The sequence below is a fragment of the Mobula birostris genome, chromosome 10, assembly GCF_030028105.1.
Source record: "Mobula birostris isolate sMobBir1 chromosome 10, sMobBir1.hap1, whole genome shotgun sequence".
Taxonomy (NCBI): domain Eukaryota; kingdom Metazoa; phylum Chordata; class Chondrichthyes; order Myliobatiformes; family Myliobatidae; genus Mobula; species Mobula birostris.
In genome coordinates this window covers 22,636,707-22,660,459 of record NC_092379.1, presented here as the reverse complement: position 1 = coordinate 22,660,459, position 23,753 = coordinate 22,636,707, and the positions used below count along the sequence as shown (strand labels likewise).

Sequence of the window (23,753 nt, the reverse complement as noted above, 5' to 3'; positions counted from 1 at the left end):
AGAGTACTGTGTTGCTTGTTTCTTTAATAAAACTTTCTTAGTTCTAGTAATCCAGACTCCAACTGAGTGATCCATTTCTGCTGGTTTGGCAACCCAGTTACGGGGTACGTAACACCTCATCAAACATCCTGTTCTTCTCACCGGCTGAAACAGGTTGAAGAGATTTGGTGGGGGAGAACTGCTGAGGAGTTGGCAGTGAAATTCATGGTACCAGGTCCCTGAAAAAGAAAATGTCTTATAAGTGTCAATTCCACCCACTTCTACGAGGAATCTCTGTTTAACATTGATTCTCGTGGTGTGGGTGCAGTCAGAAGATTGTGTAGTAACTCTTTTTGTTGCTTCATACATTTTCCTGCAAAGACAATCTCAGTCTGTGTCTCTAAGGAGAATATCTGTCCACTGACTGGTGTCTCTCAGTCCCTGTCCACTGACCAGTGTTTCTCAGTCCCTGTCTCTGGGGGGTGGGGGTGGGATATTTGTCCACTGACTGGTGTCTCCCAGTCCCTGTCTCTCGGGGGATATCTGTCCACTGACTGGTGTTTCTCAGTCCCTGTCTCTCAGAGGGATATCTGTCCACTGACTGGTGTCTCTCATTCTCTCTCGCTGGGATTCTGTGTGTCTCAGTTTACACAAACTGTTCATCGCTGAAATTGTTGAATCGAGCAGAGTGTGACAGATCTTTAATCCGGATCTGGTCACTGCCGCTGACCTGCCGCCTGCTGCAGAGACAAACATCTTTTGGGGAATTGAAATCGCTGCTGTGGGTGGGGACAGGAAGCTGCGCCTCTGGTTTCAGTGTGTGAGAGCCTGTTCAAACCGCGGCTCCCTCTCTCACTCACAGCCCACGTCCCTATTTAAACAGCGCTCACTGCGGCTCCGGACAAAGCCGGCCTGAGCTGCTGCCGCCGATCTCAAAAGTGTGCAAGTCTGGCTCAATGCTCAGGGCGATGGGGGTCGTTCCTTATCTCTGTCTCCTCCTATCTTGTCTGGCAGGTGGGTGTCCCGCGGCTTGTCGCCCTCCCGGGGCCGGCTGTTTCTCGGAGGCTTTGTGAACCTCTGTCCGCGGAACATTTTGTTAATTTCTGCTCTTTTTTTATTGACAGGCGTGCGGTCCGCCGTCGTGCTGACACAGCCCGAGTCAGCGGTGGTAAAGCCCGGGCAGTCCCACAGACTGACCTGTGCGGTCAGTGGGTTCAATGTCAACAGCTACTGGATGAGCTGGGTGAAACAGGTCCCCGGGAAAGGGCTGGAGTGGCTGGTAACGTACTATGATGAAAGTAACACCAAGTACTACGCGCCTGGAGTCCAAAGCCGGTTCACCGCTTCAAAGGGCAGCAGCAACTTTTATCTGCAAATGAAGAACCTGAGACTGGACGACACGGCCACCTATTACTGTGCGAGAGTCACAGTGAGAGAGACTGGGACTGGACCGGGACAAAAACCCAGCGAGAGCGCCCGCCCTTCGGGCGCTGAGGGAAAAGACTGCACTGATCGCCACAGCTGTATCCCGGTCGTTCTGGGCCACATCCGCTCGTCCACTCAACGGAAGGCAGGTTGTCAGCGGGGATTCCCGAGAAGAGATGCTGGACGGATGGACCGAGGGGCTCAACGGATCACTTCAGAGTGGAGCTCGGAGCCAAGCGCCGTGAATGGGAATGGGGTCACCGATCGATCTGGTCAGGTGTCGGTCCTTCGTCTACAAGTGACAGTAAATGGTCGGGCTCTGAGGAACATTAATGATCAGAGACACTTTGGTGTCCAGTGCGGTTTGACTGAGGAGTGACTGTGCTGGGAGACTGTGAGAGGGGAGGAGGTTATCGTACGGCGGTGTATCACTGTGACTATACAGGGTGGCACAGCGTGAGAGATGGCGGCTCCCTCCATACACAAACCTACCGCAACAAAACTCTTTAAATCGGGCTCTTCGGGCGCTTCCACCGGCCTTTACCAAGGGATCGGTGGATATAAATCAGACCCCGAGTGGATAATCTGGGAGTGGGTACAAGTTCCACTGGAGATGTGTCCGGAAGGGAACGGGACCACCGAGGAGGATCTGTCAGTGGAAGCCCAGTGAAAGGTCCCGGTGGGTTATATCATCTCCACTTCAGCACTGGGATGGCCGAGATTGAGACCCGCTGTGTGGGACACCCGGACACACAGGGAGGGTTTAATAAATCCGCTGGCCGGCTCTGGGATCCACTGGATTTCGGGCTGGGTGTGATGAAGACGGTTTGTGACCTGCGGTGAAGCACAGTGATATGGAGCACGGTGACGGGGAGCTGAACAGAAACTGGTCCCGACAAAGGAGCGTCTGCAGCGCAGTCTGTCTCCACGGATTCCGCATTGCTGCTTCCCAGAGTCAAATCCCTGAAGCCTCACTCGGACTACTGGGCGCAAATGTCCATTTCTGGACAAATAAAGCCAAAAAGGATTCAACTCTGATTCTGGGAGATGGCGGGAGCCGGTGTCCACAGACAGGAAAACTGTGAAAATGCCTCTTTTATTCACACGCCAGAAAGAGACAAGGACGGTGTTTGGGATGGAAATCCAGGAAGCGGCTACTCCCGGTCCGGACAGGGATCATGTTGACATTTTGCTGAGATTATTGGATGTGACGGGCAAGTGAAGTTACTGCACTGGGTGAATGGGGAGACGGAGCACCGTGACTATCTTGACTACTGGGGCGGAGGAACCTCGCTGACAGTGACTTCAGGTAAGACCAACCTCTCAATTGTATTTTCACGGACAAGTATTTTATTTATTTACGGTTTTGGCGAATTCAGTGATTCACCTGAAATCAGTGAGATATTTAGAGCAAGTACATGAATCTCCCCGAACCGGCGGGTTTCTCTAGAGCCCAGTAACAGTACAAGGGTACATACCCCACCCACCAGTGAACTGTGCACAAACCGGGAACAGGCTCAGGGGAACGGGGTCGGATCTTGTCACCAGACTGTGCCTTGACACCGGCCGATTGTGCTGAGTGAGCTCAGTGTTCGGTTCAAGTCTGGCTTCTGATCCTCAGCACCGACTGAAGCCACGTTCAGGGGCTGAGCGTTTCAGTGCAGTTGAACTTGTTCCCTGTCAGTGACAATAATGGATCTGTTCAGTGTCAAGTTATTGGGATCGGGTTTTACTGTCGGCTGCTTTCATGTTGAACGTACTGGGATTAAGACATAATCTGAGAGAACGGTGTACACATGTATGATCTGGTTGATGGCTCAATATCCCCGGGGTACAGGTGGGTTTCAGTCCCATCATGTAATGTCCGGAGTGAGGTCCTTCCCGGGATACAGTAAAAGTATCGGCAATATCCCAGGATTAATTGATGGGATTAAGGTTTTAGTTTTATTCCTTGATGGGTGAGGAGGTGGAGTGCGGTGGGAAGAATTTTGGAGTTGGGAAGGCAGTGGGGAAGTGGTGCAGGAAAGGTAAGGCAGGGAATTGAAATCACAATTCCTTCACACATTTCGGGCAGCCTTGCATTGGTGGGTGGGGGAGTGGGGAGTGGTGCAGGTGGGGTGGGGAGGGAAGCGTTCAAGTCAATAATGTGTAATAGGGGAGCATTTAAGGGAAGGTTTGTTAATGAACGTTTGTGATCTGGAACACACTGCCTGAATGATGGTGGTGGCCAATAGTGAGTGTAGAGAGGGAACAGGAAGAGATCCGCATTTTGTCGGGATACAGGGAAGAGCAGAGAGACCAATGGGTTTATTGGGTTTGCTCAGCTAAAGGGAAGTTCAGACACTATCGGATGAATGACCTCACTCTCTGCTCTGTCATTCAATGGAATCAGTATTTATCTTGTAAATCTGGGAAATTCTTCCTCAAAGGGATTCCAACAAGCACCCCAGAGTACACAGAGCATGAGTTAAATGCAGATTACAGCTCCCATGTCCTGTCCTGGCAGCCTCAGATTAGATACAAAGATCCTTCTGCACTGTCCCATCCCTCCCAGGGCAGGGGCAGCAGAGGTTAGACACAGAGTGAACCTTCCCCCAACCTGTCCCATCACACACTCACGGGACACGAGTTGAACTTTACTGTTCAAATGAACTGCTTATTCTCAGTTCACAGACAGAGCAACTGCTCTAATTTCTTGCTCTCCTCCATCCCCCGACTGGGTTTGTTTAACAAGTGCTTTCCTACATTAACCAGTGTTGCTGGTGATTCAGTAAAAGTGGTTGTGAGATAAAGTGCTGACATTTACAGAGCACCTTTCATGGTGTCCCCGAGCTCTTCACAGGCAATGAAGTAGTTTCAAAGTACAGCCCTGTTGTAGAGTCGGGAATGTGGAGCCACTCTGCACACAGCAGAATCCACAAACTGCAAGGTGAGAACGATCAGACAGTCTGTTCTGGTGATGTTATTGAAGGAGAAATATTGTCCAGGACACCGTGGACACAGTGATCCAATGGACAGGCACAAGGTTGGATTTGGAGTGATGGGAAACTGGGCAGTACATCAAAGCAGATTCAGCCAGATCCAGTTCCCCTCTTCACCCCAGCACCCTGTGACCCACCCAGATCCAGTTCCCCTCTTCACCCCAGCACCCTGTGACCCACCCAGATCCAGTTCCCCTCTTCACCCCAGCACCCTGTGACCTACCCAGATCCAGTTCCCCTCTTCACCCCAGCACCCTGTGACCCACCCAGATCCAGTACCCCTCTTCACCCCAGCACCCTGCTGTCAGTTTGATGGGAGTTTCTATAAAGACCCAGAGGAACACTGATCCAGACAAAACTGTATTTACCACCTGCTGGTCCCGGGATGTAAAAGATCCTCAGCTGCAAATCTCACCGACTGACATTATTGTGCCTCCTGCACTGCCGACACTGAGCAGCTCAGGGAACATCTGTGGGGTGAGAAACAGAGTTAATGTTTCACATCAGTGACCTTTCACCAGACTCCGTCAGTCTGATTTCTGGCAACTATGCTGTTTCCAGTGTTATTTTACTGAATTTAATTTGATGAAAACAAGCGTTTTTCATTGACTTCTGTAACCCCAGAACATCCCAGAGCCTTTCTGATCCCAGCAAGTACTTCTGCAGTGTCTCACTTCATATGGGGGGCTGAACATCCAACTTGTCTGCATCTTGTTCCCACAAACTGAACTACAACTTGACAATCTAGTCTGGGTGATGTTGGAAGGGAATGGTCACTTTTAGCCTACAATTCCTAAAGCTCCCCACCACTGGGAACTCCTCCATCTGAATCCTGATTGTGCAGGAGATGAATAGACAGACACTATTTGGTTATAGGTCGTCCAAATGGTCCCAGGTCCTTGGTGCAGCAATTCCGTTGTTTTCAGGGGTTGACGTCAATAAAGAGCAGTGAGGGTCCTCAGACCTCAGCTGACCAGCCCGTCCCTGAGCTGCTGTGTACCTGGGAGGCTGAGGATAGTGTGGGTGAAATGGTGCTGGCTGTGGCTGGCAATTCCAAAGGGAAACTCCAGTGTTCAGCCACATATACTGGAGTCAGTCTCACAGTTCCACAGACCACTGTACCCCAGGATTTACTGAGTGACAGATGCCTCCAGAGCTGTTACCACACTCCACCACATGGCACCGGGTCCTGCTGGAATTCCCAGGGTAACACTGGGAAATCCACCTCCACACTCCCCTCACAGGCCGGACCTGAGAAAGGATCACATTTCCTATTCATCTAACTGGGGATTCTGAGCCTTGGAAAGGGATTTAGTCAGGAATCATTTCTGGCTGATTATTATATTTTAATGCATTTCAGATTTATTATCTTGAGCAAAATATGCTAAGTTGATTGTTGCCTCAGGAGTTTACATCAATTTAATGTTTCCCAGACATTTCAAACCTGTTAAATTACATGACAGCATTCACACAAGACCATCCCCTCCCCACAATTACCAAGCATAGGAACATAGAAAACCTACAGCACAATACGAACCCTTCGGCCCACAATGCTGTACCGAACATGTACTTACTTTAGAAATTACCTACGGTTAGCCATAGCCCTCTATTTTTCTGAGCTCCATGTATCTATCCAGGAGTCTCTTAAAAGACCCTATTGTATCCGCCTCCACCACCATCGCCGGCAGCCCATTCCATGCAATCACCACTCTCTGCATAAAAATTACCCCTGGCATCTCCTCTGTACCTACTTCCAGGCACCAAGTGTCAGGGTGTTCTGGACCCAGAGTTCCAGCAGGGAGCTGCTTGAGGCTACTTAATGCTGAGGCACCTATACTCCTCACTGCAAGCCTCCAGCATCCAGAACCCCAGCGAGGTCCCACCTTTCCCTGTGTGGCAGTGAGGGGAGAGTCCCAGCAGGTTAGAACCAGCACCATTCAGCCCGGTCTGTGTGGACATGGTCCAGTTGGCACCGTGCCCTGTGCTTTCTCTCCTGTGACACTTCACCCACAGCACAGGTCAGCTTGTCCCGCTGTTTCACAGAAGTTGTGTACCCGATGGGGAGTCTGACATCAGCATTTCACTGGTTGTTTCAGGCTCAGTCTGAAAGGAATGAGAAAGGGACCATTTCTCTGCTCTGCCTGTCCTGTCAACCTGAATCACCTGTGTTTGCTCAGGAAGACAAATGTTCTGACTTCACAGTCCCCAGTGTCACCTGGAAATGGTTCGAAACAATGCAGCTGTCATTACTGACCAGTTACATTATATCGATTCCTATTTACTTGTTATATTTATTGATTTATATTTATTCTCTTTGAAACCCAGATTTCAATACTTTATGCCCTTCGTCCCAGAGTGATGACTGTGAAGTGAATATTTCATTATTTTGCTTCTGATTGAAATTGTGACCTTCCCACCACTCCACTTCCACTACAAATGTTGAGTTTGCTGCCCTTCTGATAGCAGAATCGATCTGAAGCCTGTGTGTTTCTGTCGACCATCTTACTGTTGGACAGCAAAGCCCTCATCTACTGCAATTCACACTGTCTGACACATACTCTCCCACTAGTCTCCTACTCCCAGAGTTCCTTCATGTTCTGCTGTGTCCATACAGTCTTTTTGGGTGATTTTAACCTCATCCACCAGCAACAATCTGTCACTGACAGAGTCAATCATGAGGTGAATGATGTCATGTCGGTGGGTCAGAACAAACCCCATCCACAACACCACATTCTGACAACTAGTGAAACCACATCTCCTCAATGTATCCACCTGTCAAAGTGTCAATTGGTCAATTAATTAATTGATCTTGACACTTTTACCTACCTTGGTAAGTCAACACGTCTCCTTTTCCAGTAAAATGAATTGAGAACCAGTGCTTTCAAGTGTATTTTGCACTTTAAGTGTTTGGGAATTGCCACAACCTGCATTTCCTCACTGGACTCTCTGGGCTGGTTTTTCACTGAGAATATCACCTACATCTAATGACATTTTGAGATTTCTCCATCTGCCCAGGAATCTCATCGTCACTGTCGGTTGTGTTGGCTGACACCTCCACAGAGTCTGGGCAAATGTATTTCCACAGTTCCTCTGTCCTTTCTGATGCACGTTACCATTCCCTCCCGGTTAGCCAGTAGTTTCCACAGACTCAGTGGGGTTGGAATTCTTGCTCAGTCACACACATACTGTGAGGCAGTATCAGCTGCATCATGTCGTCTGTTGAGTTGAATTTCAGAAGCAGAGTCCATTTCCCAACCTCCACTATATTGCACACATGGTGCTGGAGACTCGGTACCACAATATCCACACCGATCACTCCTCTCATCAACAGCAACACTGAACACATCAGAATTATTCCAATAACTTACTTCTAAATCTTACTTTTTTTGTAAACTTTGTTGATCAAGTGCTAACAGACTGCTCAGAATCAGGGATTGTATTTGGAGGAGAGACAGATTGTCACTTTGGTATTTTGACTGAAATCCGACCAATCGGACATTGGGTCACTGCCTCAGTCCTGCACTGAAGTGTTGGCCTGGATTGTGAATCCAAGTTGCCACTGTGGGATTGATCCACACCCTCCTACCTCAGCGACACAGACTCACAGCTGAGTGTTAAAGTGATAAGCTTTGTTTAATGGGGTGAATAATTTTGAGAATTACTGTTTTATATACCGTTTCCTTTCTCTGCTGATAGTGCATATATTTAGAGAACCATCTGTGAATTTCTTTCTATTTCAGAGGTCAAGTCCGCACCATCAGTCTACATCACTTCTTCCTGCAACACAGAATCTGACCAAGGCATCAGGCTCCTCTGTCTGGTCAAGGACTATCAGCCTGAGAGCATCAGTCAGACATGGTCCACTAACAGTGGGGACATCACCACTGGAATCAAGAAATACCCGGCGGTGTTGGGGCAAAATTCAAAGTACACGATGAGCAGCTTGCTCGAAGTCTCTGCGGCAGACAGGAAGAATAAAATCTACTCCTGCAAGGCAGGGTACAAGCCAAACGAGATTGTGACAGTGGGGTGGCCGAAACATCAACCTCAACGTTAGTATCAGAAATAATTTATATTGAAAGCTGCACTGATGTCAGAGCATAAATCTGGAGTCAGAAGCTTTGTCAGATAATGCAGGAGCATAGTAACTAACTCCTTTATTCTACTCTTACAATGACAGTGAGAAAATGTATGAAAGTCAATATCGGCAGTGAAACTCAATATCAGGATCTGCCTCCATTGTATCCACTCCATTGCCTAATTTCAGGAGCCTCTCCACCAACCCCTTCCACTAAACCCTCCCTACAGATCAGCTCCTGTACACATACAGAGACAGCTGGCCCATCATGCCCCTGCACACAGAACAACAATTTAAACTTTATCCCACTCCTCCTGCACTTTCCCCCTCCACCCTGCAGCTGCCCCTCTTCTGGTAAAAGCGATCCCTTGTGAATGTGATGGAGGAATCCACTCCACTTCGCTTCTTTAACCATCTTCTCACAGATCTGAACAAGCCTTTACAGTTACAATAAAACAATTTCCTCCTGTCCATCTGTTCTTCTTTCCCATTTAATCTAAAATTGTGTTTCCCAAACTTGCCAGTGGAAACAGTCCCACACCATGTACTCCTGCTCACAGGAGCTGGTATCAGTCATTCTCCAGTAAACAATTAGATCATGGCAGGTCTGCACCTCAGCCCCATGACCCACCTCTCTGCATTATCATAGCACAGTGGGACACACTGCTGGGAGGCCCAAGTTATACACTCAGCCCTCCCACTCACTGATGTGAGCCATCAGATCATCAGATCAGCTGTAAATTAACAACATTCTTGAGAGGGCTGGAATTGGGGAACTTGTCTGGGATGAGGGGGAATGAAGTCCAAAACATGGGCAAAGCAATCATGTACTAACAGATATTAAATGTGTTACAGCTCCGAAGCTCAGCTCCCTTGTTCCATCCCGGGAGGCAATCCACAGTCAAGCAAATGCTGTCCTGGGCTGTGTGATATCTGGATTCTCTCCTGACAATGTTAAAGTATCCTGGAAAAAAGCTGGATCTGCCCAAGAAGGCATCGTTCTCCCTTCCACTCCGAGATCTGGTGGTACATTTGAAACAATCGCTTACCTGACAGTGCCTGTGCAGGAATGGACAAAGGAACAGAAATATACTTGTGAAGTGAATCACGCAGCTTCCGGTTTCAGTGGTCAGGTCAACATGACATATCAAGATGGTGAGTGATGTCTGAAGAAAAATTTATTATCTTACAGTACTAAACTAATTAACTGACACTCCCACAAATTCCTGTCCCTACTGTCAATCTTGTTGAGTGATGTACAGTTCATCTTTGCACTTTGAATCAACTCATATCACCAGCAGCTTTAATCCCATCTACTAGGCAGGAAAGGTGTGAGATTAGGTCACCTGACCATTCCGTCTCAATAATTTTAGTTGTCTATGTTTGTAGTTATAATGAAAGTAATTTAGTGAGCAAAACTCACATCCCATGCTTTACCATCTGGAGAAGATATCCCTGTTCCCTTTTCACTGTCTTCTCAGTGTTAGTTCCTCAAAAAATATCTCTCCAATTTTGTATTTGCTTCAGTCTCCAGAGTCTGTTTCCAATGTTTCCTGAGAGACTCTTCTGTTGATGGTCCACTCACTGAAATGTAGATGCCTGGATTATTTTTGAATTGATGCCCAATCCTCCAGTGAATGTTGTGAACTTGTGTCCTCAGATCCTCGACCAGGTTCAGACAGCACATTCATTTATCATGGCTGACAAAACCTCATCCCGATAGGATGTGATATACAGAGGATAAAGAGTGGGAATATATGTGGATCCCTTTTTTCCAAGCATGGGAAAAGAGGTGAAAATATCTAACACTTAAATCTATGAATCTTCCGTTTCCAGGTGGAAGCTGTTTATCGGAGCCTGTGCCAATGTTCTTTTACCAGAGTAATCTCAATGCAACATTCTCCGATGGTTCTACCCAACAGTATCATTGTTCAGCAGGAAAATGCAGAATAAAGTGATTGGCTGTGTATGCAATTCATTATTGAATTTTATTACAATCCATTTACTGGATTCCAGACCTGCCTCTGGTAACCATTGGGATGGAAGTTTAACAGGAGAGAAGAAAACAAGTGATTCAATCTGACGACCTCTCTAATCACATTTCAATTCAACTTTCTATTATCCTCGTCGCCACCTGTTTCAGTTTGACTTCCCATTCCCACTCTCGCATGTCTGTCCATAGCCTCCTCTACTGACATAGTGAGGCTAAAGTCAGGTTGGAGAAGCAACACCTCATATTCCATCCAGATATCTGCCAACCTGATGGCATGAGTACTTATTTCTTAACTTCCAGTAATCCCCCCACTACTTTTGTTCAATTCCCCATACTAGATACCCTCGCATTCCGTCACTCCTCCTCACCTGCCCATCACTCTTCAGTGTGACTCAGATCCCAATTCCAGTTTCCTTGGCCAGATTCCCTCCTGTCTGACTCCAGTCAGCAAGAACAGGAACCTGTTTTTCACCCAGTGGCTGTGAGGCACGAGGTGATGAAGGTGAACGGGGCTGAATTTCCAAATTGACTCAGTCAAAGGATGGATGACCCTTTGATAATGTTGGGCACAAGACAAATTGGTGAGACAAGACTCAGGGGTCTAACCAGTCTCCTGTCCAATCTGACATGCTTTGTGTGTAAAGTCTGGATAAGACAAATTGCTAAAGTTACATTGATCCACGTGTCGGACACTGAATTCTGTCCAAGAGGGAAACTCAGTGATCGCAAGGAATGTTAGAAAGGAGAATCTTTTGATAGAATTAATCAAGCATTGACAGAATTATATGCTTCTTGTGAAATAACACCAGCATTCAGAAACAAGGGGAGCGATCCTGACTTGGTCAGGTTTTATGAGGGGATCGCATTTCCCAGGGACTGATGAGCATCAAGACCGTGCTGATATGGGACATAACTGAGAAACCTGCAGAAAACATGTTTAGCAACATCACAACTAAACTAAGATTCACAATTCAGTGACCCTTCAGTGTACACTTAGGTTTGCATTTGTGATATTACATGACAACAATGATCATCTAGACTACACCCATGGACTTACTGTTTTAAAAGAAAATTGCTCATAATTTCATTGAAATGGGAAAGGTTAAGAAATCCACATCATACTTTGTCAAATAATCAATCCCAATCAGATTGGAACGGTGTCTGTTCTTTCTTCAGACAAAAACAAAGACACTGACTCACAGTCTCAGTGAAGGTCTCAACCATGACACACACACTAAATGTCAAAGAGCAAAAACACCCCACGTGCCTGAAGGTGACCGAGTGTGTAAATGGTGAACACAAAGTGCAGAGAGCTGCAATGTAAGTGAACTGACGATCGTGCATTGGGAGACGACCCCAACAAGTTCACTTGAGTGCAATCACACAAAACTGACTCTAACCCAGAGGACAGGTGACCCAACACTTGATCAAAGAGCTGTTTTATTCATTTATCATTTCCCATCAATCACTGATCTCTCTGGAACTGAGGGACTTGCTGCCTCATTCCTGATGGTGATTCAGCTCCAGCCGTGTTGCTGCAGGTCTGGAGTCACAAACCGATCAGACCAGATGAGGCTTCTCTCCGGAAGTTACCACAGAGAATAACACTACAAATACCTCTGTAGTCTTCTTTTTATTCCAAAAAGCATTGATGAATTGAATTTAAACTCCCATCCACCAGGTTGGGATTTGAACCCATTTTGCCAGTTCATCAGTCCCTACCTTATGGATACACTCTGACCATGGCTGCTCATTTCAAGAGAGACAGAGACTTCAGTGTTTGTCAGCAAGAATGCTAAAACCACAGGCACCAGCAGAAGTAGTGCAGGTGTATGAGTGAGCAGAGTTGAAACAATACAATGTTGTCTGAAGCTTGTGTGGGTGGTGAAGGTTGCAGAGATGAGGAGAGGCACAGCCACTGTGAGACTGGAATGTCAGGATGTGAAGTTATTAAACTGAGTGAATCCCAGGCTCAGCCCAGATGGAGAAAGGGATTCTCATTGATTCATAGTGCTCATTGTTACTAATGAATGGCACTGAGTCTCCAAGCAAAGAATATACTGAGCTGTGTCTCTGCTGAAAAATGTGTATGCTTCTCTGTCTCACAGTGAACCGATTGGTACAGTTATTAGAAAGGGATTCGAAAGCTCGTTAGCACATCCTTTGTTCTGAATTTCTTTTCTCAATCAAACGTATAGGAATATGAGGCACATGACTCAGCCCTGGGTGTTTCTGTTATTCTGTTTGCATTAAATGCAGCTGTCAAGTACTGAGAATCTGCCTGGACCTAACATAACCAATGGAAATATCTCCAGTAAGATTCTGAGCATTTACATTTCTAATTCACAGAATTGTCTGTCTTTATTCAAAATCCCGACATTGAAGAGATGTGGATCGACAAGTCTGCTACCGTGAAGTGCACAGTTATCTGTACAGATCCTGAAGATATCCACATCTCTTGGCACGTGGGCAGGAAGGAGAAAACTAAAGGAATTCACACCCATCAAGCGGAGAGGGACGGGTCCCGATACAGAGTGCTCAGCGAACTCCAGATCAGTGTGGAGGAGTGGTTCAGTGGGGTGGAGTACGAGTGCTCCGCTCAGGAATCTCCATCATCTTCCCGAGTGTCAGCACGGACCAATAGTACCAAAGGTGGGCAAGAGACCAGCGATTAAATGGCCAGCATTAGTTACCTGAGTCAAAATGTTTGACACTTCCTTTGTTTTCTTTTCTATTCCAGTCGAGATAAGAAGTCCCAAGGTGAGACTGCTGCCTCCACCTCAGGAAGAGACCAAGAATTGGAAAACGGCCACACTGGAGTGTGTGGTCTCTGGATTCTACCCAGATCAAATAAATGTCACCTGGGAGAAAGGCAGCACCGTGATCACCTCCAACACCAGCGCGACACCGACCGCTCTGGAGCAGGGGTGGACTTTCAGTGCCAGACACTTCCTGACCGTGAGTTTACAGGATTGGAAGTCAGATTCAGTCTTCAGCTGTACAGTGATTCATCCCCCCTCTAACAGCAGTATCAAGAAGCAAGTGAAGAACGTCCAAGGTAGGGTCCTGGGACTCATCCCATTATTGAAATTGTTTACATTGTGCTATGAATTCAAGGTAAACACCTAATTATGGGGCAGACCTGGGTTTAGTTATGTGAGTGAACTGATAAAGTTTAAAGGACAAAGTACATTTATTACCAAAGAACGTGCACCATATACAACCTTGAGATTCTCTTCTTCCAGGCAGTCACAAAACAAAGAAACACAATAGAATTCAGAGTCAAACATCCAATGTGTGAAAAAAAAAACAAATTGTGCAAACAATAAAAAAATTCAAACGAACAATCCACAGAAACTGAACCGCAGAGCCCCCTGAAGTAAATCCACAGCCACGTTGCCAGTTCAGCACTGCAACCGGTCCAGGAGACCGATGGCTGCAGGCCACGGCCGTGGAGCCAGGCTCAGTGCTGAGGTGAGTGCCGATGGCTGCAGACCACAGCTGCAGAGTCAGTTCAGTGCTGAGGCGAGTGAAGCCTCATCGAGAAGTGAGCTGAATACCGGTTTGTCCATTGACTCAGCCTCAATGTCTTCATCTTTTTAATCTCTCTTGGCACTTAAATCGGCCAATCAACGGTTTGTTTTCCACTCTCAACCAACATAATCCACACTTTCACCATAGAAATAAGGATATCCCAGAAAATACTTTCATAACCGGAGGAGAATCCAGACCATTTCACTCGACAGACTCTCTGGAACTCGCTGATACTCATCTTCAAAATGCACCCTCCCTCTACCTTTGAACCTAATCCCAGCCTCCGATCAGTGCCTCAGATGTGACTGAATTTCCAGCAGAGCAGCTCTCCCTCTGCTCCTGTGTGGGAATAGTCAGCCTGGACAATGTGTAGAAGCCTCTGGAGGGCGGCCTGAACACACTACATTCTGACAAAGCAGCAGCAAATGTTACTTACACCTGATAGACAAAAAGAGTCCATTTTAATATTTGTGACAAAAACTAAATATTTCTCAGAAATTTTGAAACAAGAAGTGTATTTTCTGGAGGATTTTCACGTGAAACTTTGCTCTGTTTCTTGCTCCACCGACACAGCCTGAAATACTGGGGATTTTCTGTATCTGTTTTAACAAGTGTCTGATAACAGTTTAAGTGACCATGAAACTGGAAAAACAGTCTGAGGGCCAATCTTGTTATTTTGGTTTGCTCAGGGTATTTACCCTGTCTGCTCAAAAGGGGAGATTCCTTTCTTCACCAATGTAGATTGGTCTCATCTCATCTTGATGGGACTGGCAAATCATTGACCAGGAATGAACAGGAAATGTTGGTCTTGTCAGAGACAAACTCATCCATTTGGGAATTTTCAAATAATAATTGTGACGTTTCTCCCAGTTGACTGTCCAGATACCCCCCTCTCAGTAACTTTAAGCAAACCTCCCTTCGAAGAGATTTGGACAAAGAGGACAGCGACCATTCTGTGTGAGGTGGTTCACAGTGATTTACAGGGATTCAGTGTAACCTGGCAAGTGGATGGAAGGAAGAGGGAAGATGGGGTGAGGACTCTGGGTCCAGACAGCAATGGAGGTGAAGACGTGATCACCAGCAAACTGACAGTCCCTGCTGCAGAGTGGAACAGTGGGGCTGAGTACTCATGTGTGATAGAGGACAAGAGTTTGCCAACACCAGTGAAGAAATCCATCAGGAAGGACACAGGTACGTGTGGACAGAATTCAGTGTGAGTCTGATCTTAGAAATTTGACAGATTTATCACCATCCAGCGCTGCTCAACCATTCAATCTGGTCTCAGCTGATCATCCAAATTCAATCCCTGTCCCTGTTTTCTCCAGATATCCTTTGACACATTCACACGAAGTATATTCAACCCATTCTTGAATATATTAGCTGATAATTCTTCAAGTGCTTTCTGTAGGACAGAGTTCCACAGGTTCTCACTCCCTCTCACACGTACACAGCTTAGACTGCCACCCCTGGTCCAGGGGAGATGGAACAAACAGCACAGGATGATGCAAGTCCAGGGGCTGAGTTCCACTTTCTGTTGAGTTGCTGTGTTCAGCGACTCCCACTGATTAAACTGAATAGACTAAACTCGCTGGAAGCTATAAAATGCAGCAAGTCCAAGATTTCCACTCCACAAATCCCAACGATGAGCAGAAAGGGAAAAGCCTTCAGTTTCAGATAAAGTGAAGCCTCTCAGATTTAGAAATTGTTCATGTTGGTGCAAGACCAGAATATGTCGGGTAAATAGGGAATTATTGGAAGATTCATTCTAACTGAGATTCTCTCTGTTCCAGGTGGTGTTGTGACTCGTCCTCATGTCTACCTCCTCCCCCCTTCATCGGATGAGGTAGACACCGATCAGACTGTGACCTTGATGTGTCTGATCACCAAGTTCTCTCCCGCAGAGATCTATGTGGCCTGGATGGCCAATGACACCCTTCTGAAGACAGGGTTTGTGAACCAGCCAGTGACCAAGGAACCCAGAAAAGGCTGGAACACAATGACCAGTCAGCTGAAGGTTTCTCCTGAGGAGTGGAATAGCGGCACCACTTTCTCCTGTGTGGTGGGTCATGAGTCGCTCACAACCAACCTGTTCCGAAGCATCAATAAATCTCACAGCAAACCCACCCTGGTCAATGTCTCACTCGTTCTGACTGATAGTTTTAAATCTTGTGTGTAATACTGTGTGATTCAATCCATGAAACCCTAGTTTTGTTAGTTTTATGATTATTAATTATCATAGAGGATTATTTAGCTGATTAAAACATGATTAAAATCTGGACCTTTTAAAATAATTAAGGATGAAATTAAGATCAAGAACCAAATTAAACTACAAACATGATTCACCACAAATCTCTGAGTTTGTGTGTACATTCTTAGACCTTCTTCTGCCACATTTGAATGGATTTCAACCCTGTGTGAGACTGCACAATGTATTAAATCCTTGTACGTGTCAATGTACCGATCCAAGTTCAATAAATATGACATGAAAATGTCTTAATTGTGATTTTTGGTGATGAGAAAAAAGGAACTTTCAACATGAGGCGTGGCACGTGACACACAGTCAGGGAGAAACAGTAATCTTTGTTTCTCTGGTGTCTGAACCCTTCCTGCATCGGGTCTCCCACTGATCAGCTGTCAACTGATGGTCAGAGAGATTAGAATGTACGGCAATCTGACAGAGATTTGAGAGTTGAAACCAGTGACCAAACGTCATATCGGTGTCAAAGATGTTGGATCACTGTTTGAGGGCTCCTTGTCCCCACTAACATTTCTGCTCCTCATCTGGTGCCTATGTGTCGCGAACTAAATGAAACGTATCATTGTTGGGAACTGTTCTGTTGCAGTGGCGCAGTTAAACATCTGTCTGTCAGGGCAGATGGTTTGCATCTGGACTGAAGGGGGACTAATATCCCAGTGAGAAGGTTTGCTTGTGCTGCATGGTGGGGTGGCGGGGGATGCCGGTTAAACTAGAGTTGCAGGGGATGGGAACCAGAGTGTCAGAACAAATTGTGGAGAGGTTGTGGAGACAGATGTTGTTGAGACATTAGACAACGTCAGGAATCAAGAAGTTGAGCATGGTGTGAGTAATGTTCTGAGCTGCGTATATCTCAAAGCAAGTATTATTGTAGGAAAGGCAGATGAACTCAGGGCAGAGATCAACACATGGAACAATGATATGGTGACCATTAGTGAGACTTGGTTGCAGGAGAGGCAGGACTGGTAGCTCAATATTCTGGGGTTCCATTTTTTAGATGCACAGAGTGGGAGGGATTAAAGTGCAAATGTCACGGCAGTGTTCAGTCAGGAGAGACTGGAGAACTCCTCTTCTGAGACTTTACAGGTGGAAGTGAGGGATAAGAAACGTATGGCCATGTTAATGCGGCTATATTATAGATCGCTCTGCAGGACCCAGAGGCACAAATTGTCGGGACATAACAGACTATTGCAAGAAACACAAGGTTGCAATAGGATGTGATTTCAACTTTCCACAAATTGACTTGGACACCCAGACTACAAAAGGGATGGAGTTTGTCAAATGTATTCAAGAAAGTTTCCTTAATCAGTACAGAGAAATCCCAACAGAGTGTGTGCAATACTTGATATCTTATTCAGGAATGAGACAGGGCAGGTGACAGAAGATTGTGTCGGGAACACTTTGCATCTACTGATCATAATGCCATTAGTTTCAAAATAAATTTGGAAAAAAATAGATCTCGTTCCCAGGTTCAGATTCTAAATTGGAGAAAGGCCAGTTTTGATGGTATCAGAAAGGATCTGGTAATCGTGAATTGGGACAGGCAGTTTTCTGGCAAAGGTGTACTTGGTAAGTGAGAAGCCTTCAAAAGTGAAATATTGAAAGCACATTGCTTGTATGTGCCTGTCAGAAGAAAAGGCAAGGATGACATTTGATAATGAGGCCCTGGTTAAGAAGTACAAGGAAGTGCACAGCACGTATAGGCAGGTAGCGACAAATGAGGTACTTATGGAGTGTAAGAAATACAAGAAAACACCTAAGGAAGAAATAAGAAGGGCTAAAAGAACGGACAAGGTGCCCAAGCAGACAAAGTGAAGGGGAAACCCAAGGGATTCTACAGATATGTTAAGAGCACAATGTTTGCAAGGGACAAAATTGGTTCACTAGAAGATTAGATTGGAAATCTATTTGTGGTGCCAAAAGGGATGGGGAGACTATCAATGGATTTTTTGTATCGGTATTTATTTGGGAGATGGACAGATAGTCTGTAGAAACGAGCCAAAGCAGAAGCGACGACACAGATCCTTTAGAGATTACAGAGGAGCAGGTGTTTACTGTCTTTAAGCAAATTGAAGATTGTGGGTGTGGGGGTTGCTGTCAGAGATATTTAAAACATCCTTAGCACCAGGCGAGATACTGGAGAACAGCAGGATAGCTGACATTCCATAGTTTAAAAAAGGCTGTAAAAATAAACCAGGAAATTATAGGCCAGTGAGCCTGACATCTGTAGTGGGAAGGCTATTGGAAGGTATTCTAAGGGACCGGAGATATGTGTATTTGGACAGACATGGACTGATGAAGGATGGTCAGCATAGCTTTGTGTGTGTAGGGCACGTCTAACCAATCTTATGGAGGTTATTGAGGAAGTTTCCAGGAAAGTTGATGAAGGCAAGGCAGTGGACATTATCTATAGGGACCTTAGCAAGGCACTTGACAAGGTCCCAAATGGGAGGGTGGTCAGGAAGTTTAAGTCGCATGGCATTTAAGATGAGGCAGCAAATTGGATTGGACATTGGCTTTGTGGGAGAAGCCAGAGGGTGGTAGTAGAAGGTTGCCTGTCTGACTCAAGGCCTGTGACGAGTGGAGTTTCGCAGGGATCAGTGCTGGGTCCATTGTTCTATCAATGATCTGGATGATAACATGGTTAACTGGATCAGCAAATTTGCAATTGACACCAAAATTATGGGTGTTGTGGACAGCAAGAAAGACTATCAGAGCTTGTAGTGGGATCTCGACCAGTTGGTAAAATAGTCAGAAAAATGGCTGATGGAATTTAATGCAGACAAGTGCAAGGTGCTGCACTTAGGTAGGACCAGCTAAGGTGGGTCTTACACAGTGAACGATGGGACACTGAGGAGTGCAGTAGAACAAAGAGATGTGGGAACACAGGTTCATAATTAATTGAAAATGGAGGCACAGGTAGATAGGATCATAATGAAATCTTTTGGCACACTGGCCTTCATAAATCAAAGTACTGAGTACAGGAGATGAGGTGTTATGTTAAAGTTGTATAAGACATTCTTGAGGCCTAATTTGAATTGAATTGACTTTATTACCTACATCCTTCATATACATGAGGAGGAAAAATCTTTACCTGTTCAGCTTTGGTCACTTACCTGCAGGAAAGGTGCAAATAAGCTTGAAAGAGTACAGGGAAAGTTTAAAAGGATGCAACCAGGACTGAGAAACTGAGTTATAAGGAAAGATTACATAGGTTAGGACTTTATTCTTTGCAACGTAGAAGACTGAGGGGAGATTTGATGGAGGTATAGAAAATTATCAGGGGTATAGATAGGGTAAATGCAAGCAGGCTTTTTCCACTGAGGTTGGCTGGAACTACAACTAGAGATCATGGGTTAGGGGTGAAAGGTGAAATGTTGAAGGGAAACCTGAGGGGAAACTTCTTCACTCGGAGTTTTGTGAGAGTGTGGAATGAACTGCCAGAGCAAGTGGTGCTTGCAACCTCGATTTCAATGTTTAAGACAAGTTTGGATGGTTACATGGATGGGAGGGGTATGAAGGACAATGGTCTGGGTGCAAGTCAATGGAACTTGGCAGTTTAAATGGCTCAGCACAGACCAGATGGGCCAAAGGGCCTGTTTCCGTGCTGTACTTTTCTGTGACTCTGTGACTGTCAGACAATGACCAAGACCAGACAGTCTGTGTTGCTTGCAGTTGAGAAGAATCCAGATTTCTGGACAAACATATCAGATGTAAAAGGGGCACGAAAGGGTAGATGTTGAGAGAATTTCACCTGTCATAGAGCAACAAACAAGGGGACAGAGTTACAAGGTAAGGAGGAGGACATTTGAAACTGTGGTGCAGGGAAATTTCTTCCCTCAGATGGAATGAATTCCCAGAAATCTCAGCCCAGAAGATGGAATCTGGTGGTCTGCACTTCCTCCTGTTTTCTTCTTGTGAGTTCAGTGGAGACAGAGACAGAGAGGATTAGAAGAAGAGACAAAGGATGAGATCAGAACTATGCAAATAAAGAAATAGGTGTGTTGGACCCAGGATTGATCTTCAAAGATTCTGACACCCAGGAACTTGAAACTGCTCAACCTTTCCACTGATGATCCGTCAATGAAGACTGATGCGCGTTCCCATGACTTCCCCTTCCTGAAGTCTGCAATCAATTGCTTCATCTTACTGACGTTGAAAGTAAGGTTGTTGTTGAAACACCATGAACCCAGCTGATCTATCCTGCTCTTGTATGCCTCCTCATCACCCTGAAACTCAGCCTACAATAGCTCAAGAAGATTGCAGGAAATGCTGTCTTTGATCAGAAACTGCACCTCTCATTGCAATGCATTCTATTGGCATTCCAACAGCTAAATGTCATGTAGCTAGGCAACTGTCCTGCAGTCCCTGCTGTGAGCCAAATGGGTCCTGAGGAAATAAGCTCCTTGATGTTTGATTTTGTTTTCTCAGTCAGAGGTTGTAAGCAGAGATGAGCAACCCACTCTGTAAACAAACCTGATTTCATTCCGATGTACAATTCTGTACAGGATAAGTCTGAGCTGCAGTTGTCAAGCCAGCTGACAGCAGATATTGTCCAGTCTGTAAATTTTCTATTTCTAATCTACAGAGTTGTCTGTCTTTATCCAAATTCCCTCCATTGAAGAGATGTGGATCAACCAGACCGCTACTCTGGTGTGTATGATTGTGGGTGCTGATTTGAGCCAGGTCCAAATCCACTGGAAGGTGAACGAGAGGGAGAAAATCAAAGCAAATGTGACCAAAAAACCGAGAGAGGAAGGAACCCAAGACACAGTGATCAGCCAACTCCAGACCAGTGTGGAGGAGTGGACCAGTGGGGTGGAGTACACTTGCTCTGCCCAACAACCTTCTGCAACCTCACCAGTATCAGCACGGACAAAAAGTACCAAAGGTGGGCAAGAGGTCAGCGATTAAAATGGACAACGTTGGTTACCTCAGTAAAAATGTTTGACATTTCCATTGTTTGCCCATCAGTTCCACTGGAGACAAAAAGTCCCAAAGTCAGACTGCTGCCACCGCCAGAGGGAGAGACCAAGAGTGGGAACACGGTCACCCTCGAGTGTGTTGCCTCTGGATTCTACCCGGAACAAATAACCGTCACCTGGGAGAAAGGAGACTCTCTGATCTCTTCCAACACCAGTGTGAGACCAACTGCTTTGGAACAGGCAGGGACTTTCATTACCAGCTACATCCTGACCGTGAGCACAGAGGAGTGGAAGGAAGGCTCAGTTTTCAGATGCACAGTGTCTCATCCCCCCTCCAACACCAGTGTCAGGCAGGATGTGAAAAACATTCAAGGTATGATTCTGAGATTCACTCCACTGTTGACATCCTCTGCCACAGTCACAACCCAGGGACAAGCAAGGTCAATAGGTAACGGCAAGTCTGGCATTGTTGTAGTTGTGTGAGTGGATTAATAATGCAGAGGCAGAGAGTGGGAAAGAATCAGAGTTCATTCAATGCTTCAAGCTAGTTTTAGATTACTAACTATTTCACTGATGTTCTTTGGTGAAGGACCCTGGCCTTCCTACCCTGTTTACCCGTATCCATCAGTCCCACATCAAACTCTTCACTGCTCTCTGACGGACCTGCTGGAGCAGAGCAAGGAATGCCGGCCTTGTCAGTGAGGGAATGATGAAATAATGACTGCAGGATCAATGTTCTCACACCAGCGTCTCAGAAACATGAAGCAAGTCTATCTGTCAGCAGAACTGGAGGAACTCAGTTCCACTGGAGCAGGCATTGTGGAATGTAACTGGACATCAGACAGCTGTTGAGTTCCAGTAAACCAGAGAGATGCACAGTACTCAGCCAGGCACAGAACTAGTGCTGAAGCAATGGTACAGAGTACACGTGTGATGCTCTCTCAATGTTATCCCTTTCTCTGTTCACAAGTGTTCTCTAACCCACTGAACACTTTCCACAATTTACCTTTCATTTCCAAAAGTAAAAAGCCTTCATATTTTAGATGAGGAGAGGTCACTAGTGGTGTAAACATTGGCCTCGATGGTGTAAGAACAGAATATTCCAGGAAAACATCATGCGAATGAAAAAGTCCATTCCCAATAGGGACCCTCTGAAGTTACCCTTCCCCACCAGATGAGACGGAAAGAAGTTGGGTCACTGGGTTCTCTGCAGCAGAGATTCCCATGGACAGAGTGGCCAACAACTCCAATTGTCAACCTTCAACTGATGGTTGATCCGACAACAGTGTGGTTTACGTCACAGAAACAAGCAAGATTAACTGTAAGTCCTTTCTCATTGGCTCAAAATGGAAATATATATTCCATGACTAAGTACATCAAAATAAATTACCAACATTTCTGAGATCCTGCAGATTTTGTTAAAACTTCCTTGTGTCAGGTCTGATCCTGTTGGAAACTTCTGTGGACTACTTGACAGGTTAAAAGTCAGCCTGTGTTTGTGTAATCAAAGTTCAATAAAGAAGGTATGGAAAGCATTCGGCTGCCAGTGTTCCGTGCCGGTATGTTTTGGGATACAATTGTGTGACTTAAACCTGAGGGGCTGGAAGTGTTGCCTGGTTGGTTCTGTCCTTCATTGTATAGACAGACAGACATTCAAGTAGATTTCAGTAAATGTGTACTATAGTTTCCACTGTGCAAATGATAGAACATTCCAGATTGGTCCACAGTTTCTAAGGTTAATTGACAGGGAAAGGTATTTCATCAACTTTGTGAAGACATTTGGTGAACTCAATCAGGAAGTGGAGAGTTACAGAAAGAAGGGACAACATGTAGACAGTGATGCCCTGTGACCTGCAGCAATGTGTTCAGTGCTGACACTATTCACTAGATTTGTTAATGGATTAGATATGGGCAGAAATACACATAACCAATTTTTGCCACTCACACAAGGCTGGCAGATCTGTCAGCATCTGGAAGGCTTTAACTGCAGAGACAATAATCGATGAAATGAATAGGCAGGAACCAACTCCAGATCTTTGGACAAACTGTCTTGGAGGGACTGCTGAACATACATGCACTCCCCAGAGCAAATTACAAGTTGGGAGGATGTTTAATGAACACTAACTGAAGATCTGGTTAATGGTTTTAGCAGAGCGAACATAGTTGATTCAAAGAAACTAGTTCATTTAGTTCTGTCCAGGGGCTCCCAAGTTACAAATGACATGCTGTGAGGAAACATGACTCAAGTCATCAAATTTACTCAAGTTTATTGCCATGTTGATCTTCAAGAAACATCAACAAGAATCTAACCGTCTCACTTTCTCAATTGTTTCAGAAACCTGCACAGACTTGACAGGAGAGGAGGGGAAGGAAGAACAGGGACACGTGGATGGAGATGACAATGTGCTTACAGTTGCTGCCTTTGCCAGTCTGTTTATCATCAGTTTCCTCTACAGCACCTTCGTCACCGTTGTCAAGGTAACTAATTGACTAACAGAGGCCTCCCATGAAACACAAACTTTCAGCTTCCTTATCTCACATTGCATTCTCTGACACTGCAATCCCAACGACAGCACAATCAACA

General features: G+C 45.7%; 2 gene segments (V, D, J or C); both read left to right on the top strand.

The window, feature by feature from the left end:
• The first annotated feature begins 1,977 nt into the window (after positions 1-1,977).
• Positions 1,978-16,481, top strand: LOC140203913 (Ig heavy chain C region-like). The segment is given in 7 exon segments: positions 1,978-2,713; positions 8,126-8,437; positions 9,319-9,618; positions 12,806-13,108; positions 13,197-13,514; positions 14,861-15,181; positions 15,781-16,481. Coding segments are annotated over 6 exon segments (1,746 nt in total).
• A 3,477-nt stretch (positions 16,482-19,958) lies between these two features.
• The window catches only part of LOC140204460 (immunoglobulin heavy constant gamma 4-like), a 30,319-nt gene continuing 26,524 nt past the window's right edge, over positions 19,959-23,753 (top strand). The window contains 3 exon segments of the C gene segment in view: positions 19,959-21,135; positions 21,219-21,542; positions 23,505-23,647. Coding sequence covers positions 20,871-21,135; positions 21,219-21,542; positions 23,505-23,647 — 732 coding nt within the window.